This window comes from Aspergillus steynii, assembly GCF_002849105.1.
Source record: "Aspergillus steynii IBT 23096 chromosome Unknown P170scaffold_1, whole genome shotgun sequence".
In the NCBI taxonomy this organism is placed as follows: domain Eukaryota; kingdom Fungi; phylum Ascomycota; class Eurotiomycetes; order Eurotiales; family Aspergillaceae; genus Aspergillus; species Aspergillus steynii.
In genome coordinates this window covers 803,197-821,305 of record NW_020194398.1, presented here as the reverse complement: position 1 = coordinate 821,305, position 18,109 = coordinate 803,197, and the positions used below count along the sequence as shown (strand labels likewise).

At 54.7% G+C, this 18,109-nt stretch overlaps 7 protein-coding genes across 7 annotated transcripts; 2 read left to right on the top strand and 5 right to left on the bottom strand.

The window, feature by feature from the left end:
- Nucleotides 1-1,116: 1,116 nt before the first annotated feature.
- Nucleotides 1,117-2,211, top strand: P170DRAFT_469352 (uncharacterized protein; the record flags this gene model as incomplete). The annotated part of the gene is made up of 1 exon (XM_024852623.1): nucleotides 1,117-2,211. The coding sequence occupies one exon, from the start codon at nucleotides 1,117-1,119 to the stop codon at nucleotides 2,209-2,211; it is 1,095 nt and encodes a 364-aa protein (XP_024709169.1).
- A 370-nt stretch (nucleotides 2,212-2,581) lies between these two features.
- On the bottom strand, nucleotides 2,582-3,743 carry P170DRAFT_396811 (cutinase family protein; the record flags this gene model as incomplete). The annotated part of the gene is made up of 3 exons (XM_024846137.1): nucleotides 2,582-3,434; nucleotides 3,517-3,605; nucleotides 3,668-3,743. The coding sequence occupies 3 exons, from the start codon at nucleotides 3,741-3,743 to the stop codon at nucleotides 2,709-2,711; spliced, it is 891 nt and encodes a 296-aa protein (XP_024709168.1). The 3' UTR covers nucleotides 2,582-2,708.
- Nucleotides 3,744-4,522: 779 nt separating this feature from the next.
- Nucleotides 4,523-8,705, bottom strand: P170DRAFT_451829 (putative ABC multidrug transporter; the record flags this gene model as incomplete). The annotated part of the gene is made up of 4 exons (XM_024851225.1): nucleotides 4,523-5,041; nucleotides 5,093-8,352; nucleotides 8,407-8,601; nucleotides 8,664-8,705. The coding sequence occupies 4 exons, from the start codon at nucleotides 8,703-8,705 to the stop codon at nucleotides 4,693-4,695; spliced, it is 3,846 nt and encodes a 1,281-aa protein (XP_024709167.1). The 3' UTR covers nucleotides 4,523-4,692.
- Nucleotides 8,706-9,999: 1,294 nt separating this feature from the next.
- Nucleotides 10,000-11,727, bottom strand: P170DRAFT_469349 (benzoate 4-monooxygenase cytochrome P450; the record flags this gene model as incomplete). Its single annotated transcript, XM_024852622.1, has 5 exons — nucleotides 10,000-10,326; nucleotides 10,389-10,764; nucleotides 10,820-11,442; nucleotides 11,495-11,590; nucleotides 11,638-11,727. 5 exons carry the CDS (start codon nucleotides 11,725-11,727, stop codon nucleotides 10,000-10,002), a joined length of 1,512 nt encoding a protein of 503 aa, XP_024709166.1.
- Nucleotides 11,728-12,590: 863 nt separating this feature from the next.
- P170DRAFT_347402 (Diacylglycerol acyltransferase family) lies at nucleotides 12,591-15,219 on the top strand (the record flags this gene model as incomplete). The annotated part of the gene is made up of 2 exons (XM_024843628.1): nucleotides 12,591-13,141; nucleotides 13,197-15,219. The coding sequence occupies 2 exons, from the start codon at nucleotides 12,591-12,593 to the stop codon at nucleotides 15,217-15,219; spliced, it is 2,574 nt and encodes an 857-aa protein (XP_024709165.1).
- A 709-nt stretch (nucleotides 15,220-15,928) lies between these two features.
- Nucleotides 15,929-16,955, bottom strand: P170DRAFT_344473 (class II aldolase/adducin family protein; the record flags this gene model as incomplete). Its single annotated transcript, XM_024843466.1, has 3 exons — nucleotides 15,929-16,285; nucleotides 16,370-16,677; nucleotides 16,751-16,955. 3 exons carry the CDS (start codon nucleotides 16,953-16,955, stop codon nucleotides 15,929-15,931), a joined length of 870 nt encoding a protein of 289 aa, XP_024709164.1.
- Nucleotides 16,956-17,327: 372 nt separating this feature from the next.
- Nucleotides 17,328-17,863, bottom strand: P170DRAFT_343537 (GFA family protein; the record flags this gene model as incomplete). The annotated part of the gene is made up of 2 exons (XM_024843410.1): nucleotides 17,328-17,687; nucleotides 17,777-17,863. 2 exons carry the CDS (start codon nucleotides 17,861-17,863, stop codon nucleotides 17,328-17,330), a joined length of 447 nt encoding a protein of 148 aa, XP_024709163.1.
- Between the last annotated feature and the right edge of the window lie 246 nt (nucleotides 17,864-18,109).

The window sequence follows — 18,109 nt, the reverse complement described above, 5'->3', positions numbered from 1 at the left end:
CGCGGAAGAGTTCCAAACCTGGGGAATCTGGGGTCATGCAGCGGACTACCCCGCAGATTGTCCTCCCATGCCAAGATGGAGACAGCGTAGAGCAGGGCGGAGATCGGTCTGGATAGCTTGGCGTGGTAATAACGGGTTGTTATCTGCCGTGTGGGGTCTGCGGAAGGGCTTGTCGGCCTATAGTTGTAGCTTGTCCATAGAGAAGTGAGTGTCGATTGGGGCATAGTGTGAGGGGTTTGCTTCTGCAGGAGGCGCATTAGGTACGATGGCTGAAGAGAATCCGTGCATGATAGTGCTATCGTTACTAGTAGATGGGTAATATCAATTCAAAATATGTTGAAAGCCGGACCAAGGAGGTCGTATTCTGGCTCCTGTGAATGAGTCTCGTATGAGGGATAAGCTCACCTAGTCGGCTTCGTTTGGTGCTGGGTAAAGACGACTGGATGGAACCTACTTCGATGAAACATGAATTGTGACTTTCAGGCCTGAGGGGGTTGGTCATATGGATTACTTAGGTCATTCCGATAAAGAGGTATTTGCTGATTCAAAGTCTCGCCGACAGTACCTGCAAGATAATGGACCAAGGAATATGCATATCGCCAATCAGGGCTCGGCGATATCAAGACTTAATTGAACGGGTGCCGAGCAGTGTAGATGAGACATGGAGTTTTTGCTGTATTCACCTTGACTGCAAAAAAGGACTTATGATCCCATACAGAGGAAGAAATGACGAATACATCTAACTATTCTTGTCAGTTCTATCTTATCGGAGCTTTCCACTGAGTCTATTAAATGGTGCCTTACCGCGTTGGCTATCTCATATTCTGCCACCAAACGGTGATCTCCGGCAAATCTTCGACTTTGTCGGTATACCCACCTTGGACATGCATATAAGAACCTAGGATGCTCCAACAAAGAGTGCAGAGGGCCAGCCGTGCTCACGGTATACCTTTGTGATCTGATACCACTCAGCACGAATTGAAACAAGCGGTTCGTCCTCTGACCCGATAGTTGACCTGCAGCCAAGCTGTCAGTTAAGACCCCATGACTGACCGGACCTCCCAACGAAGAGCACGTCATGGAAATCTAAGACACCGTCCTGGTGAACACGCTGCCATGGAAAGTCAGTGTCTGGCTTGTGGAATGCCGATTGGCTGGCCTCCCCTTCATTTCCCCGATCCAGCATCAAATATTGCTGAGATCTTCGACGAACGCAATCCTCGCGCGTGGCTGAGCATCTTTCGCGTCATTATCATTGAATGGAAGGATGATAGTCTCAGAGCTGAATACCGTCTGACCGGCTCTGGCGTGATCGATGCATACCACGGGTCCTATTTCTATTGCCCCCCCGACCCGAATATCGAGTGGAGGTACTATCGCCATAACACAAATGGATACGATAGGGACCGCTTGGAACGGTACTGCATAGATGAGTGGCTACATGACGCTGAGATTATTATTCCCGCTTTGCTGCTAGAACCACTTATGCCTGCGCCAAAACGTAAGCGCGGCTTTCCAATCCATGACCGCTGCTGGCGGTTTGCGCAGTATATTATGGGGGAGGATGTGCGAGGTGATATCCAGAATCTGTTGCTTGCCATGCGAGTCGCGTGGAATGCCGATCTGTTCCCATTCGGACTGGATCGCAGACTCCGAAGATATTCTCATTGGTGTTTGGAATTCCCTTACTGTTTCACCCTTGGTTACTGCCGACAGAGAGATCGCCCTTGTCGTATTGATGCCTATTGGAACCCGAATGCCAACCCGGAGCTGGAATACACGGAGTATGATCCAATATGGATCCCGGAGCTTAGGAGGGCCGTCGAGGAGTGTCGGCTGGACAATTCGCAGAAGCAAACTACACCCACCATGCCGGTCGAGTCACCATATCTCCCGCTAGAGCTTAAATTATGTATTCTGGACCACCTGCCTTTCAACGACATGGTGGTAACTCTGGAAGCCACGGGGTGGAAGCTACCCAGCACCTACTGCCGTGGCTTCATTTCACAAGAACTGATGATTGAGATAGAGGAAGTCACGGTTGGTCCTTCGTCGCTATCGGAGTTTGATTGGACCAAGCTTCTGATCCTCGAAGGAAAACGAGACATGCCGCGTTATAACGGTCTACGCAGCCGTAGAAGAATCATGGATGTAATGAATCGTCACAAAATTGCCTATGATGACATACGGACTGCGAGCACACAAACATGAGAATAAGTCCCTGAAGAGGCATTGGATTGTTTCATTTCCTCAATCAAGTGTCACACATTTTAGATTAGGTGTCTATTGCGAATCAAAATACCGTCTTCACGGATACAATAAGAATCAAAATACCGTCTTCACGGATACAATAAGAATCAAAGACCTTTAAGCGTAAATTATTATAGCGAACAATCAATGATAACCTGAAACCACCATTGTTCAAAAAGATGACTTTATGTCGAGAACTTCGTGTACCTGTCCTCATTCATGTTATTTTCCTTTTTTTTTTTTTTTTTCTCTTTTTTTCTTTCTATACCCAATATCGAAAAGAAACCAGTTCACTCTATAGAAATAAATACAAAAGCCAATCTAGCACCAACTACCCTAGCACCATAGAAACAAACCCATCTAACCATAAGCCATGAACATCAATCACTCTAACCACCATCCCACTCATCCCACTCTAACCTCCACCTCAACCTCAACCCATTGCCCATCCAAGCATCTTAACGACCACCGAACAAAGATCCCAGACCGCCAGACGATCCAGACGAAGAATCATCGCTAGAGCTATCACTCGAGCCAGAGCCGCCACCGAACAACGATCCCAAGCCCCCAAGACCAGACGACCCAGAAGAAGAGCTATCACTCGACCCCGAGCTACTCGACGACGCAGCCTGCGACGACGAAGATCCAGACCCAGACGACGTCGAGCTTCCGGACCCGGAGCTAGACGAGGAGCTCGAACTACTCGAATCCAGCTTGCCCTCGAGCCACTTACTCGCCTCGCCGGTGTTCGCGATATACGTGAAATGCGCAGGCCCGACAATCAACGTCCCGTCACACACCATGTCGCCCGTCGCGCAGTAAATCTTGACCTTGTCCTTAGGGAAGTCGCCGATCTGGCCATGCTCCTGGGCATTGCGCGTGTATCCGAACAGCACCACGCCCTTGATCTTGTCCTTGATGTCGTCCGGGAGCTTCTTGATCGAGTCGTCCATGACGGCTGTGCCTTGGCTGTAGCCGCCGGCGACGATCTGTGTGTCTGGGCACTTGGACGCAGCCTGCTTGAAGAGGCCCACGGCTTCTTCGATCGCCGCGGGGGACGTGTTGTCGGGCAAAGCGTTGGACATCAGGTCCGCGGTGTATTTGGGCCCCACGCCTTGGCAGGCTACTTGTCCGGCTTTCGCCTTTTTGAGGTCGCTGCAGACGGCTGGGCCGGTGGAGATCCCCTGGGAGGTGTTAGTGCTGTGGTACTGGTGGTGTTGGGGTATGGGGAGGAGGAAGATGGGATGGGGGAGCGAGGGAACGGACCATGAGACCGGGCTCGGTGGAAGCACGGGCGAAGATGAAGGTGATGGGTTTGCAGGAGCCATCGCGGAGTTCGTTGCCTCCTCCGGAGACTGGGGGTGTTAGCATCTTCCATCTCTGCATGTATAGTAATGGGTTAAGACCAGGGACGTACGCTGTCGCTCCTGAAGACCAGCAGGAGTAGAGGCAGCCAGACCAGCCAGCGCCACGAGCGAAAGACTAAACTTCATAATGAAAGAGAGGACGAGAAAGAGAAAGAGAGAACGAGCGGACGAGCGAGACAGATGATGGCTTAGAGTGAATTGATTGAGTTCTTCTAGTATTCTCTAGAACGAACGCGACACGCTGCTTCCTTTATATGCTTCTGTCTGTCAGCCCCGGGGACTGAAAATCTCTGCCTACAGAACCAACTCCCACCAAAACAACAAATGACGGCATACCTTCACATGAGCAGCGCAAGAACCCCAGCCCACAAACCAAGACCAAGTAGATACATCACTCCGAGTCCGCCTCCGAGGCCAAAAACGCAGACCGCAGAGCGCGTTTCAGACCATCGCATCCCAAAACCACACCAGGGGCTCACTAGTCCCGGAGCGCCGCAGATCGGAAACACGACGTTACCGCATTGATCAACCCCTGCGACGGCCCCAACGCATTCTCGTCCCTAGAGTCTAAAGTGAACCAGGGTCTGGTCAGGAATTGATTGACGGCCGTTGATCAGCCGAGGAAGTGCGCCAACTGCCGACGTTCTTCCTAGTCCTAACCACGGAAGAACAGGCCGTGCCTGAAAATCAGGCCCGATCGGCTTAATTTCGGGCGGTTCGTGTCTCACTGCTTTTTGGGTCCAGTTTAGGGCTAACTTTATCCTGGCCGGCGTTGAAACGCGAAACTGGATATATGCAGCCGACTTGCGACCTGTTGCGGGCTTCCGAAGTCCTTCCTTGTCGGTTCTATGCCCCGGACAAGATAAGCGAAATAAAGAATGGTTTGAGAGGTGCATGAACCATAGGTGGTTGTATTAAGACCAAACCAGTTTGCGCCATTAATTAAGTATACACTAGAAGTGAAGAAGAAGAAGCAGGAAAATGCCAAACCAACCCCCGTTTAGCCATGTTTACCACTACAAGTCACCTGCCAATGCCATTGAAGATCATCCCACGTGTGCATTCGCGCTATTGTCTACCCCAAACTCTGAAGATTGACCAATTCATAGTACCGGCCTTTCTTCCGTAAGAGGTCCTTGTGCGTGCCATGCTCCGCCACCTCTCCTTGTTCCAGGACGTAGATCCGGTCTGCGCGCTGGATCGTGCTGAGACGGTGCGCCACGGCAATTGTGGTACGCCCGCGTGCCGCCTTGTCGAGCGCTGCTTGCACGACCTTCTCGGACTCGGAGTCCAGCGCGGACGTTGCTTCGTCGAGCAGGAGGATCTTCGGGTCGCGAATCAGGGCGCGCGCGATCGCGATTCGCTGCTTTTGCCCGCCTGAGAGCATCCCGCCCTTGCTGCCGACGATGGTGTTGAAGCCTTGTCTGTTGCGAGTTAGCCAGGGAAGAAGCTGGGTAAATTGGGAGGGACCTTACGGTAGGGAAATAATGAAATCGTAGATGTTGGCGTCCTTGCAGGCTTTCGTGACAGCAACCTCCGAAACGTGCTTCTTGTTGTTTCCGAGCAGAATGTTCTCGCGGATTGTCCCTTGGAAGAGTGCTGGTTCTTGACTGACTAACGCAATGTGACTTCGATAGTTGGTTATGTCTAGTGATAAGATGTTTTGTCCGTCCACGAAGATGCCGCCTCTTTGGGCGTCGTAGAACCGTTCCAGCAGCGCAACGATGGTACTTTTTCCGCTGCCACTGGCCCCGACCAGCGCGACGTACTGTCCTGGCTCCACTGTGATGTTGAGTCTTCGGAGGATGGGCTGCTCCAGACGCGTGGGGTATCGGAAGGACACATCGCGGAATTGAATGGAGCCTCGCATGGACGGGACCGGAAGACCCATGCTGGATCCTGGGTTCAGCTGCTTGCCATCGAAGAGCCGTTTGAATTCAGTCGCTGCATGCTTAGCCTTCCCCATGTCAGGAGCATGCGAGAAAATTGTGCCCGCGGCCTGGGCGCCGAAAATCACTTCACTGAAGCAGACGTAAAACTGAAAGAGTGTATACTCGTGATGTCCGACCAGCGTTCCACCATACCAGAAGCCCAACGCCATGCAGAAGAATGGCAGCGCCTGGGAGCTAGCATACAGCAGAGACGATTTGAGAATCGGCAGAATGTCCTTCTTGATTTGGTCCTGCAGCTGCAGCTGATAGGACTGCAGGACTTGGCTTTCCATGGTCAGAGACGCCACCGTGCGGATGGCGGAGGCCGCCTCGCAAGCCGAGCTGGCGGATTTCTGGTACGCGCTTTTGGCGCGGCGTTGGAACCGATCGAGCATCCATACGCGAATGAACCCGCATCCTAGCAGGACTGGGACAGCGGATATGCAGACCAGGCCGAGTTTCCAGCCCATGATCACGGCGACCGTGAGTGAGGCGACCAGGTTAACCGACACGATGAGAATAGTACCAAGCGTAACACCGCTGATACCAGCCAGCTGTTTGGTTTCTGCCGACAGAGTGGTTGTTAACGCGCCGGTTGTGTTCTCTTCGCGGTCGAAGAACGAGACATCTTGGTGCAGCATCACACGAAACGCCTGGCTTCGGGCGCGATAAATCATCTTCTCGGACCCGTAGGCGAATGAGGTTCCCTGGATACTGTAGAGGAAGAAGGTAATGACTCCCATCATCAGGAACATCAGCGACCAGAAATTGGCATCGTGTCGAAGCTTCCCGTACTCGAATGGCGGTAGACTGAGTGTGCTGACAGCCTTCGCAAATAGCACGGCTTGGGAGGGCTGAATACCGCCTGCGAGGATAGATATGCAAAGACCCAGGATCAAGATGGGCCACTCAGGCCGATTGAATGACGAGATGAATTTGAACAGAGCCCATAGAGAATAAAACTTCTCCTTCTGATACGGCTGCATGGGAAGAAACATGGACAGCCTGGACTTTGGCCGCGCGGACTTCCCGGTCCTCAATTCAACATCATCATTGTATTCCGAGTATCCGTCAGGATAGGGGTCATCGTCTAGAAAGAAGGTCGCTAGCTTCGGTGGCGGGACTTCCTTTTCCTTGATCTCCTGCGCCTGGACCATCTCGTAGTACACCCCTCGGTGCTCCATGAGACGGGCATGATGACCCTGCTCGACGATACTCCCGCCCACCAGAACAACGATATTGTGGGCCTCTTTGATCGTGGACAGTCGGTGGGCAATGACGATCGTTGTTCGCCCTCTCGCCGCCTTGTCCAACGCTGCCTGCACGATACCTTCGGATTTAGTATCTAGCGCGGAGGTGGCCTCGTCTAGTAGGAGGATCTTGGGGTCCTTGACAACGGCTCGTGCGATTGCAATCCGCTGCTTCTGACCTCCCGAGAGCGAGAAACTACCGATATTCGTGTTGTAGCCGTTCGGCAGGGCTTCGATGAAATCATGCGCGTTGGCCATTCTAGCGGCGTCCTTGATCCGTCGCATGATTCTCCGCTCGGGCTCTGTCTCGAATTTCGATCCGATCAATCCATACCGGATATTCTCTGCGATGCTGGTCGCGAATAGTCGTGGTTCCTGAGACACCAGGGAGACTTGCTGCCGTAGCCAGCGCAAATTGAAACTCTCAATATCGTGACCATCGAGAGTAATGACTCCTGCTACTGGGCTGTAGAACCGCTCGATTAATCCAATGACCGTACTTTTTCCAGACCCAGACGGACCAACGAAAGCGGTGGTTTTGCCCGCCGGAATGTAGATGCTCAGGTCGTTGGCCACGATGACCTCGGGGCGCGAGGGATACACATGTCGAATATTTTGCAATACCATGTTCCCGCGAACGTATTCCAGAGTCTTTCCTTGAGTGGAGGAAGAGTCGAGCGGTGATTGGCGGTCAATTGTGCTATACAGCTTCGACGCCGCTGCGACAGCGTTTGACAGAGCTTGACCATTGGGAGCGACATTGCCCAGGTTGTACGATCCCAAGATAATGGACATCAGAATGGTAAGGACGTCTCCGGCCTTGATATCCGTGGTCTTGTCAACCAGGTACCGCGACCCCATCCAGAATCCAAGTCCATAGTTCAGATACATAACGCAGAGCAACGCTCCGACCATGATACCGAAGCCAATCTGCGCCTTCATGCCAGGCTTCTCGGCGTCTTTCAAATGAGACTCATACTTCTTAGCCAGAGTCTCCTGCGCGTCGAACGCAATGACCGTGCGAATCGAGTCCAGAATATCTTCCGCAAGACTGGCCCCTCGTCCCTGCGACTCCATCGCCCGTTTGCTAAAAATGAGGGTTACCGTGGAACATCCGCCCATGATCACCAGCACCGCGACCAGCGTTGCGCTGCATATTAAGGCCAGTTTCCAGTATTTGATATATGCGATAACGAAAGCGGTCACGAAGGTAGACAGACCGGTTAATGTCAGGCCGACTTTCTCAGAGATCCCGTCTTGGATCGTGTTTGTGTCTGCCGTGATGCGCGTCGTGACCTCTCCTGCGCCTAGAGTATCGAAGAAGGCAATGTTCTGGCGCAAGATGGCACGCAGGTATTCCACCCGGATGCGCTGCACGACATGGTCGCCCGTGTAGATGAATCCCACGGTCGCGATATAGATGGTGACAAACTCGGCGACAGCCAGGTAGACAAAGTAGACGGCGTACTTAGTGAGTTCGTTATGGAAATGAGAGTAAGTGATTTGGTGCGCGGTGATGTCGCGGAACGTGGAGGTGAGGTTTCCGAAAAGGACCTTGGTCTGTCAGTCTGGTCCTGGATTGTCCTTTACATGAAAGTCTCTACTTACTGTAAACATGGGCAGTGCCGCACCGCCTGCGATTGCGAACACCGAACTCCCCAGGACGATGGCGAGGTCCCATCGACTCGCATACCGATAGATGCCGAAGAAGCCAATGTTCGACACGGGCGCATGAAGCTGGCGATCAAGGACCTCCTTCTCCTCATCAGATAAAGAGATAGCCGTGCTGTCCGTCCCAGGAGACTATAATGCGTGTCAGTCATTCCAATCCTGCAAAAGGTACTACACCCATGTAGCAGTCAGACCTTGGGCAGCGGCTTCAGCAGAATATCTTCCGTCAACTTCATAATGAATGTGCTCAATCCCGAGTTCCGACTTCAGTTTGTCATTTCACGAGTGGGCCATTGCCCGCGGTCGCAGTGGACGAGTAGGATTGCAATAGACACAGGACGTGTATATGTTACTCAACGAGGAGGCTGCGACAGTGCGACACCGACTGACCTGTCACAAAGACGGAAGAACACCGTCGAGAGAATCAATCGGGAACAAAACCCCTGCAGGAACAGAGACCGATCGAAACAGACAGGACAGGAGCGACCGGTCGCACGACAGGAGACAGGTCTTGACATCCAACACCCACACCCGAGGTTCTCAATATTCCGCCAATATACGCATCACACGGACGATCGGTGCCCCTCTACATTTCCCCTCCCCCTTGCCCGCCGACAATCAATCTGCAGAGCCGTCCACGGCCGCATGGCAATAGCCTGGACCAGCAACAGGCCTCCCACGGACCAGGAACGGGATCAACGTCCCCAGTACCGTGGAGTGCAGCAGATCGCATCCATCCCTTCATCTCCCGCGACCTTTACTCAGAGCGGAAGAGACTTGCGACTGCCGTTTTTTTGGCCACATGGGTAGCACGCCGAGTGGAGCGGCTCAGCGGACACACAGGGGGATCTTCTCAGACCTGTCGGAAACCGAGTGTGCGACATGATGGCACCTCAATATTGGGGCCGGGTTAGGGCCGGGGAGAAGGTGGACGGGCCCAGTTCTGTTTTTTGGGGCTTATTTCAGATAAACAAGGGTTAAGCAATACGATGGACGCAGGGAGCGGAAAAGAGACCCTGTTTCAGGATGGACCCGACCGTTGATGGATGGAGCAATCAGAGGGGAGGAAGCCAGGGCGACCCAGCGAAGGGAGACTCAAAAATGAGTCGACAGGAAGAAGCAGAAGTCGTGAGAGAGAAATGGCAGATGCTTAAGGTTTGCTGGCCTCGGGCAGCCATCCGCATCGGGACTAGCGCCTGCCAGCCCTAATGCCGGGTGCCTCAGGTTGTGCTTATCGGCGATCTACAGCCTGTCGCTGCCCGGACGACTTCTCTAACATGTCCGGGTCCGATCAAAGTTTTCACTCTACCACTGTCGGATTGCGTGATTCATGCCCTTCGTATTGGAAATTGTGGAAGTCATTGGTCAAATGGATATCTCAGAAAAGGTGGGAACCTGAATGGCGTCCCACAACGAAAAAAGTAATTACATAACCGAAAAGGGAAAGAAAAAGACATGAAGGAGAGAATGAGTGATAGACAGCCTCCAATTACCAGAATTGAGTCCCCCTAGTCCTCCTAGCCTCTCTCGTTAGTTCGCCGCCTGCCGTCTCTGGATCTTCACCTTCAGATCGGGCAGTTCCCAGAAGGCGTAGCACCGGCTCTCGCGCTGCCAATCCTTGACCCGGCCCACGTACTGGGCGTCGAAGTCCAGGAAGAAGCCCGCCAGCGTCAGCTGCATCATCTGCTTGGCGAAGTACTTGGCGATGCAGGACCGGCTGCCCACCAGGAACGGTTGCACGGCTTCCTTCTTGTCCGTACATCCCGGCTCCGTCCAGCGTTCCGGAATGAACTCCCACGGCGCGTTGAAGTACTCGGGGTTATGATGTAAGGCGAACAGCGAGGTGCAGATTTCCGTCTGTGAGACGTGCGTTAGTTTCATTCCGAAACACGACATCTTGACCAGAGTTTAGAACTTACACCTTCGGGGATGTAGGTGCCGTCGACGTAGGCGCCCTTCGAAACACGCGGGCCACCGAGGGGCACGGGAGGGTAGAGACGCAGAGCCTCGGTGATCACGGCATTCAGGTAGGGCAGATTCTGGACGGCCTCGCCGGACATGTCGTCGGCGCCGGAGAAGGACGCCTGTAACTCCCGCACCAGTTTCGCGTGGGCCTCCGGGTGGGTCAGGACGAAGTAGATGGCGGCGCACAGGGCGTTCTGGGTCGTGTGGAAGCCCGCCAGCATGATGGCCGAGAAATTCTCGGCAATCTCCTCCTGCGGCAAGTCGCTCTCGCCCGCGCGCTCCATCACTTCCACCATGATGTCACGGCGGCCATGCGAGGCGTGCAACTGCCTAGTGGGGTGTGTCAGTCGTGGGATGAAACGCAATCAGAGTTTGACCGGCTTACTCGTTGATTAATCTCATGCGCGCCTCCTCGCTGCGGGCCCGGATTCCCTTGCGCAGGATCCGACGTAGCATCCATTTCATGACGGTGGGCACGCCGGAGCCATCGAATTGGTCGCGGACCGTGGCCCAGAAGAAGATTCGCGGCAGTTGCTCGGTCCAGAAGTATGGCTTGCCGCGCTTGAGACAGCCTAAGGGCTTGCCAAGGAGCACCTCAGACACGGTGTCGACCGAGTGGCAATAGAGGAGTTGGTTCAGGCTGAGGGTGCTGTTCTTCTGGATCTTCTCATTGATCACGTCGTGGAAGCGCAGGATGCATTCGCGCACCACGCCGGCGTGCTCACTCATACTTCCCGGGGTCAGCGAGGGGCCGAAGAGCTTGCGCACGCTGGAATGGTAGTGGGGGTCAGATGCCGTGAAGATGTTGCGGCGCGAGATGCTCTTGTAGAAGCCGGTCTTCAGAAAGGCACTGCCTTTGCTGGAAGCGCCGTAGATGCCGCGAAGCCCTTTGATGGTGTTGGTCGTGGCTTGTCCGCGAGCAAAGCGGGCAATCTTTCCATAGGAGTCATGGAGAGCATTGAATTGCTGGGCACTCTTTCCAGAGAGGAAAGCCCACTTGGTTTCGATCTATGGAGGTGTTAGAATTCTGTATCATTCAGGAAATAGGAAGTCTACTTACACCGCAGACGAAAAGATCCAAGATCGATCCCGGAACCCCGTTGATGGCGGGTCCCTTGGGAAGAAGCTGCAAAAGGAGAAGCGCGAGGCACGGAATCTATCCTGTCAGCTGCATTCCTTGCATCTCAGAGGGGCAGAACATACCAAGGCGATCGCAAGCAACGGAAACAACATATTAGGGGCGGCGATGTCCAGAATCGGCCCCGGAGGGAGAGCCATTGCCAGGAAGACCATACTGACGACTTGCACTGCAAGAAATATAAGGAACAGAGAACGAATGACCAGGTAACGAAGGACTTGACAACGACAACTTAACAACTTGCCCCCTTTCAAACACGAGATACCAATGTCTTATAACCTTCGGGCGACATGGCTGCGCGGTTTATACTTCGGGCATCACTAGTCTGGTCGGTTTTTCCGACCCTTGGGTCGCTCGTCCGCCCATCGCAATAATTCTAATACATGCAAATCTAGACATCCGATCAGACGAATACGGCCAAGCCCTGTGCCGTTTCGGTCAAGCCCCATCGTGTCCTGTCGCGGTGTTTCTGTCGGTTACTCGAAGGGTCCAGTTTTCTGCTTTGCCATGGGTCCCTGCATCGTCCCATTCGCTCAGGGGGCAGTCACATCACCGGCCGTGGATCGTCCAATTTCTTCCATGACCCGTTCGATTATCTTTCGCCGGGCTCCATCGTGTATCAGATGATTGCCATGCCTCTAAAATCGGGTGTTTCGAACCCCGGATTGCAGTGGAGCGGGCGACCTTCGACGGCGCATTTTTGGGTGATCGGCGCCCGAACCCTGAAGCTTGCTGCTTCTTGACCGACCCCAAAAATTGAAACACTCGTTCAACTCTTTGTGACTATTGCGCTGGGCTGGAATGGGCGTAGCTCAGGGGGTTTCGCCTGTCGGACGACTGTCGTAGTCCCCTGCCACTTCACATGCGACATGTCTTATATCTATTTGCGACAGGCCCGTATTCTCGACAGCGGTCTCACTGCATCGGGGTATATTCTGTCGTGCTCACCGGCTGAGCCTTTCCTAGAGTCACTGTCTTTCCATTCTTTTCTCCCTGTCACTCTTTCATCCCCCCCAAAATGGCCTCCCAGCACACCAAAGTGCTGTTCATGGCCAACAGCGAACACGGCCAAACCAACATCATCCTCGCCATCACGCACGAGCTGCTCGTCCGCGGCGACATCGACGTGCACATCGCCTCGTTCCCGGCCCTCGAGCGCCGCGTCGAGAAGCTCCTAACCGACAAGTCGCCCGCGTACGACGACTCGTACCGCTCGCGCATCCACTTCCACCCCGTGCGCGGCCCGTCCAACACGGACGTCTTCATCCGCACGGGGAAGCGCGGCGCCTTCCATCCCCCCGGCTACCACGGCGCCGTGCTCGGCTTCCAGTCCCTCTGCGAGGATATCTGGGGCTGGACTGAGGACGAGTACGTCGACATCTACGAGAGCTGCGTCGAGATCATCAAAGACGTGCAGCCGTCGGTCATCGCGGCCGACTTCTTCTTCCTGCAGGGTCGTGATGCCGCGTTTAATGCCGGCTATACGGCCATTCTTATTAACACGACGTCCCTGACACATATTGTGTTAGGGTTGCAGCCGAATTCGGCCCCGTTGTGGAAATACCCTCTGTATGTCTTCCCTCTCTTGTCTTGCTCGTGGGAGAGTGTCTGCTAATATCCCCAGCCCGGGAACTGGCTTCCCCTACCCCCTTCCATGGCACTTGATTCCCTTCAACGCGCTGGCGGGGATCAAAACAGCCAAGATGTACCACGGCAGCGGACGCCGGCGCGAGATCCGTGAATGGCGAATCAGACATAAGATCCACGGTCGATTCCCGTTCGCCGACGCCTGGCGTCCCGATCGCTTCCATCTCACCCCCGCTCTGAAAGAGCTGGACTGGCCGATGGATGTCCCGGACAATATCCTGCCCTGCGGACCCATCCTGCTTCCCACGGCGTCGGTGCAGCAGCAGGACTCCGAGCTGGCCAGCTGGCTGGGCCAGGCTCCCACGGTGCTGGTGAACCTGGGGACGCTGTATGCGCCGGATCCGAACGTGGCGAAGAACATTGCCACGGGGTTGAAGATGTTTTTGGACGGGTGGAAGGGACAGAAGGTCCAGGTGCTGTGGAAGTTGCCGAAGCATCCGCATGATGTGGATAATGTGTATGAGCGGTCGATTGAGCCGCTGAAGAAGGAGACGGAGGAAGGCAGCGTGCGTATTGCGCCGTGGTTCGAGGTCGAGCCGATGGCGATGCTGGAGACCGGGCAGATTGTCTGCTCGGTTCATCATGGGGGCGCGAACTCGTGGTACGAGGCTATTCAGAATGGCGTCCCCCATGTCATCCTCCCTGCGTGGCAGGACTGCTACGAGAACGCTGCCCGCGCCGAATGGATCGGCATCGGCGTGTACGGGAACAAGAGTCGGGCGCCTAACATCAGCGCGCCGGAGCTCAGCAAGGCCCTGCTCACGGTGATGGGCAACAAGGCGTACAAGGAGAAGTCCGTCGAGCTGTCCAAGCTCTGCCACGTCAAGGAAGGCCGCATCGCCGGCGCCGACAAGATCGTCGAGATCGCCCGCAACCCCGAGAAGATGGCCATGGCGTCGCCGGAGATCCACGTCGAGGATCCGCAGTGCAAGCTGTACGAGGTCAAGAACCGATCTGGCATGACGCTGCGGACCGTCCAGGAGCCCAAGACCGAGGGCAAGGCCACCTCGCGATCCCTCCTCACCCAAACCGGCCAGTTCCTACTCATGCTCACCCTCTGTAACGCGTGGTTCTGGATGCCAATCTTGGGCTACTCCCTCCTGCTCGTCCCTCGTCTCCGCCTCGCCGTCCTCTTCTACATCCTATACATCAAGTTCCTAGCCAAGTCCCACACCACCGGCACTCTCCCCCTGCGCAACGACTCCCTCCGCACATCCTGGATCTTCAAGGCCTTCGCATCCTACTTCCCTCTGACGCTGTACCGCACTGCCCCCCTCCCGCCTCACAAACGCTACATCTTCGGCTACCACCCGCACGGCATCGCCTTCCGCGGCGCCATCGGAGCCCTCGCCGCCGACGGCGTCGGCTTCTCCTCCCTCTTCCCCGGGCTCACCAACACCCTGCTCATGAAAGACGAAGTGTTCTGGAAACCGCTCCTGCGCGAATGGCTACTCGCGATCGGGTTGAGCGGGGTATCTCGGTCGTCCTGCATCCGACACCTGACCAAGGGGGGCCACGACGGGCGTGGCATGGGCCGCGCAATCACCATCACGGTCGGCGGCAGTCGCGAGTATAACATCGCGCGCCCCGACAGCATGGACATCGTGGTTAAGATCCGGAAGGGGTTCGCGAAGGTAGCGGTGCAAACGGGCGCCGAGCTCGTTCCCGTCATGGCGTTCGGGGAGAACGAGCTCTTCGACAAGACGGATATCCAGGGCGGGCTTTGGTTTGTGAAGCTGATTGCGAGGGTCTGGGAGGCTGTGGTGGGTCATCGCGTGGCGTTCTCGACGGGCAGGTTTGGTGTCTTTTGTCCGAAGCTGGTGCCTCTGAATGTGGTGGTGGGGAGGCCGATTGCGGTGAAACAGCAACGGTGGGAGCCGGATGAGAAGTATATTGATGAGGTGCATGGGGAGTATGTGAGGGAGTTGGGGAGGTTGTTTGAGGATTGGAGGGATGTGTTTGGGGTGAAGAAGGGGGTGAAGTTTGTGGTTGTGGAGTAGGGGTTTGGGTTGGGCTCATGGGTGGCGTTTGTATCTTTGACGGTCCTGATATTCCCTTTTATGGAGTAATTTGATATCCAGCATTGAAGTCTTGTTGGCTGTGCTTTGTACAATGGCATAATCTGCTAAATGTTCATTTGGCGCTAATACTTGACCTTGTGGAGTTGCCACCAGGAGGGTTTATTGTAAGCTGCTTCTTTTGTTCAATCATCCAAATGGAAGAGCTATAACAAAAAAACTGTATGGTACACATAGGTTTGTTGGGTTTCAAGGGTATGATGGATAGAAAATAATGGATATCATTGTATGCACCAGTACTGTTATTGAAGCACTTTTTAAAATATATATTCCTATTATAGTGAGAGAAAACCTCCAAGGCGAGAGGTTACACTTCAGTTAGCATTCCGGTGACACATTGACAAATTGGACAGTTTTAAAAGGTGAATTGAAGCTGCAACATATATTTGGGAAGAATGACCATGTCGCTACGAACCGAGGACAACCTTTTTCGGGTTTAAGTCTTCGGAGTCCATCATTCCACAGGCAGACAGAAATAAGTCACCACCCGACAATAAATATTTCTTTACTAGTCCGAACAGTCCAAGACTCTGAGAAATCGCAGTTTATTATATCCTAAACTCATCCATCATCAAAAACACACCACAAACGCCATATTGAACCACCCATTCCACCAACCACTAAAGACGACCTACTCCAAATACCTCCCCCCCGTCTCCTCATGAACGACATCAAACAACGGCTTCGCACTAAACCACCCCGCCATCGGCGTCCCCACCGTCTTATACGTAAACGCCGCATCGGCATCATCGATCTTCATCGTCGCCCCGCCCCGGCCCGCAGCCGCCGCATCGGCAAGCAGCTGCGCATAGCAGCATTTCTCCAGACTGACGAACCAGAACACCGTCTCCTCGACCGACGCGCCCACCGTCAGGAGTCCGTGGTTCTGCAGCAGTGCGGCCTTCTTGTCGCCGAGCGCGGTGGCGATGTTGCGCCCTTCCTCTTCTGCGAGAACCACCCCGTTGAATTGTTTGTAGACGACGTGGTCCTGGGGACGGGGTCGTTAGTCTCCACTTCAACCGGCCTAGGGGTTAAGGGATATGGTCGTGGGGGAAGGAGGAGGGGGGCGCACATTATAAAACGCACACGAGTCCTGCGTAATGATATCGAGCGGTCGACCGAGCGAACAAAACGCCCTTCCATGAAGACTGTGGCTATGTGCTGCGCAGACGACATCCGGTCTGGCGGCGTGGATGGCGGCGTGGATCATGAAGGCGGCGGCATTGAGCATGCGCACGGGTCCGCCGTCGATGACTTCCCCGGCGTGATTCACCTGGATGAGGTCGGAGGATTTGATCTGCGAGAAGGCGACGCCGAACGGGTTCACCCAGAAGGTGGTGGGGTCGACGGGGTCGCGGAGGGTGATGTGGCCGGCGACTCCTGTGGGGGGTTAGCATGTGGCGATACAGAACGAGGGTTTGGCCTGGTGATGTAGATTGGATATGGGGCATACCCTCGTCGTATCCGTTCTTTCCAAAGATCCGGAATGCAGCGGCGAGTCGGCCTTTTAGGTATTCTCGCTCTTTCACCTTGTCGTCGAAGACAGGGGGCTTGGGGATGCCCATTTTCACCTTTGCCTTCTGCGAACCCTCTTCCTGGGTGGATTGGCGGGCTTGCAGTGTGACGGAGGCGGTTTCTGTGGCTGTTGGGGGTGCCATGCTGTTGGACTATGAATCAGACTGGAACGATCAAGGATCAAGGATTAAGGATGAAAGGGAGAGGGAGAGAGTTGGGAGAGGAGAGGGAGAATAAGTCAGAAGCTGAATAAGTTGCGATCTGATCAGCGCGGGGTAACCCTGTTTACTTAGGTTGGCCGAGGTTGATTCTTAATAATGGGAGCCCAATGAAGAGGCACGTTTTGGCAATGATAGACCGGTTTTCTCTACCCCACAAATCCAGTTCCCCATAACCCAACTAATCATAATCAACACCCCAACTCCTCCCTCCTCCCTCATATAAACACCATTTAAACACCAGCCCATACCATACATCAACCAACAACACCCCTCCCCCGAACAAAACCAAACCAATCAAGTCGTACTCCCACTAACCTTCACCACCCCCTCCCCACCAACCTGATCAACCCACCCATCCTTCCGATGATACCAGATCTCCGCCGTCAGCGCCCCACACGCCTCGCGCGACGCCTCGTCCAACGTCCCCGACTTCACGACAACCGACTGGCCCTCGCCCTGCTTCGGCTCCGAGGTCAGCGGCGATCCGCAGTCGCCGCAGAACTGCCGCCGGATGAGCCCGTTCACCTCCGACGGACTCATGTAGAGCTTGGGCGTGCCGGTGAGGAAGTGCAGTGCGGAGAGGGGGATCACGATGTTGGATGAGAAGCCGGACCCTGTGTAGCGTTTGCAGCTGGTGCAGTGGCAGAGGATTATCTGGGTTTGGCTAGGGTTAGATTTGAGGGGTGGCTTGAGGGGGTGAGTTGAGGCGAGGGGAGGGGGGAGGTAGGTAGGTAAGGACATACTGGAGGGGCAGGCTGGTCGGAAGGCAGGTCGATGCGATACGTGATGTTCCCGCAGAGGCAGGCTCCGGTGAGAGATCGGTCGGTCATGCTGGCAATGGATGGACTGTCCCGGGCAGATGGGTCTGAGGACTAGGAACGGGGATTTCGTCGGCTGACAACAGGCGCGACGCAGGGTTTATATACTGCCACAAGGACACGTGATGGGCTGCCTGGTTCTGGTGGCCTCAGACAGGAATTGGCCCGGTGGGGATACACGAGCAGCTGTCATGGTGGGGATCTGCTGCTGGGAAGAAGCGGAGAGTGCAATCTCTGGTTTTCATCCTTGGAAGATTG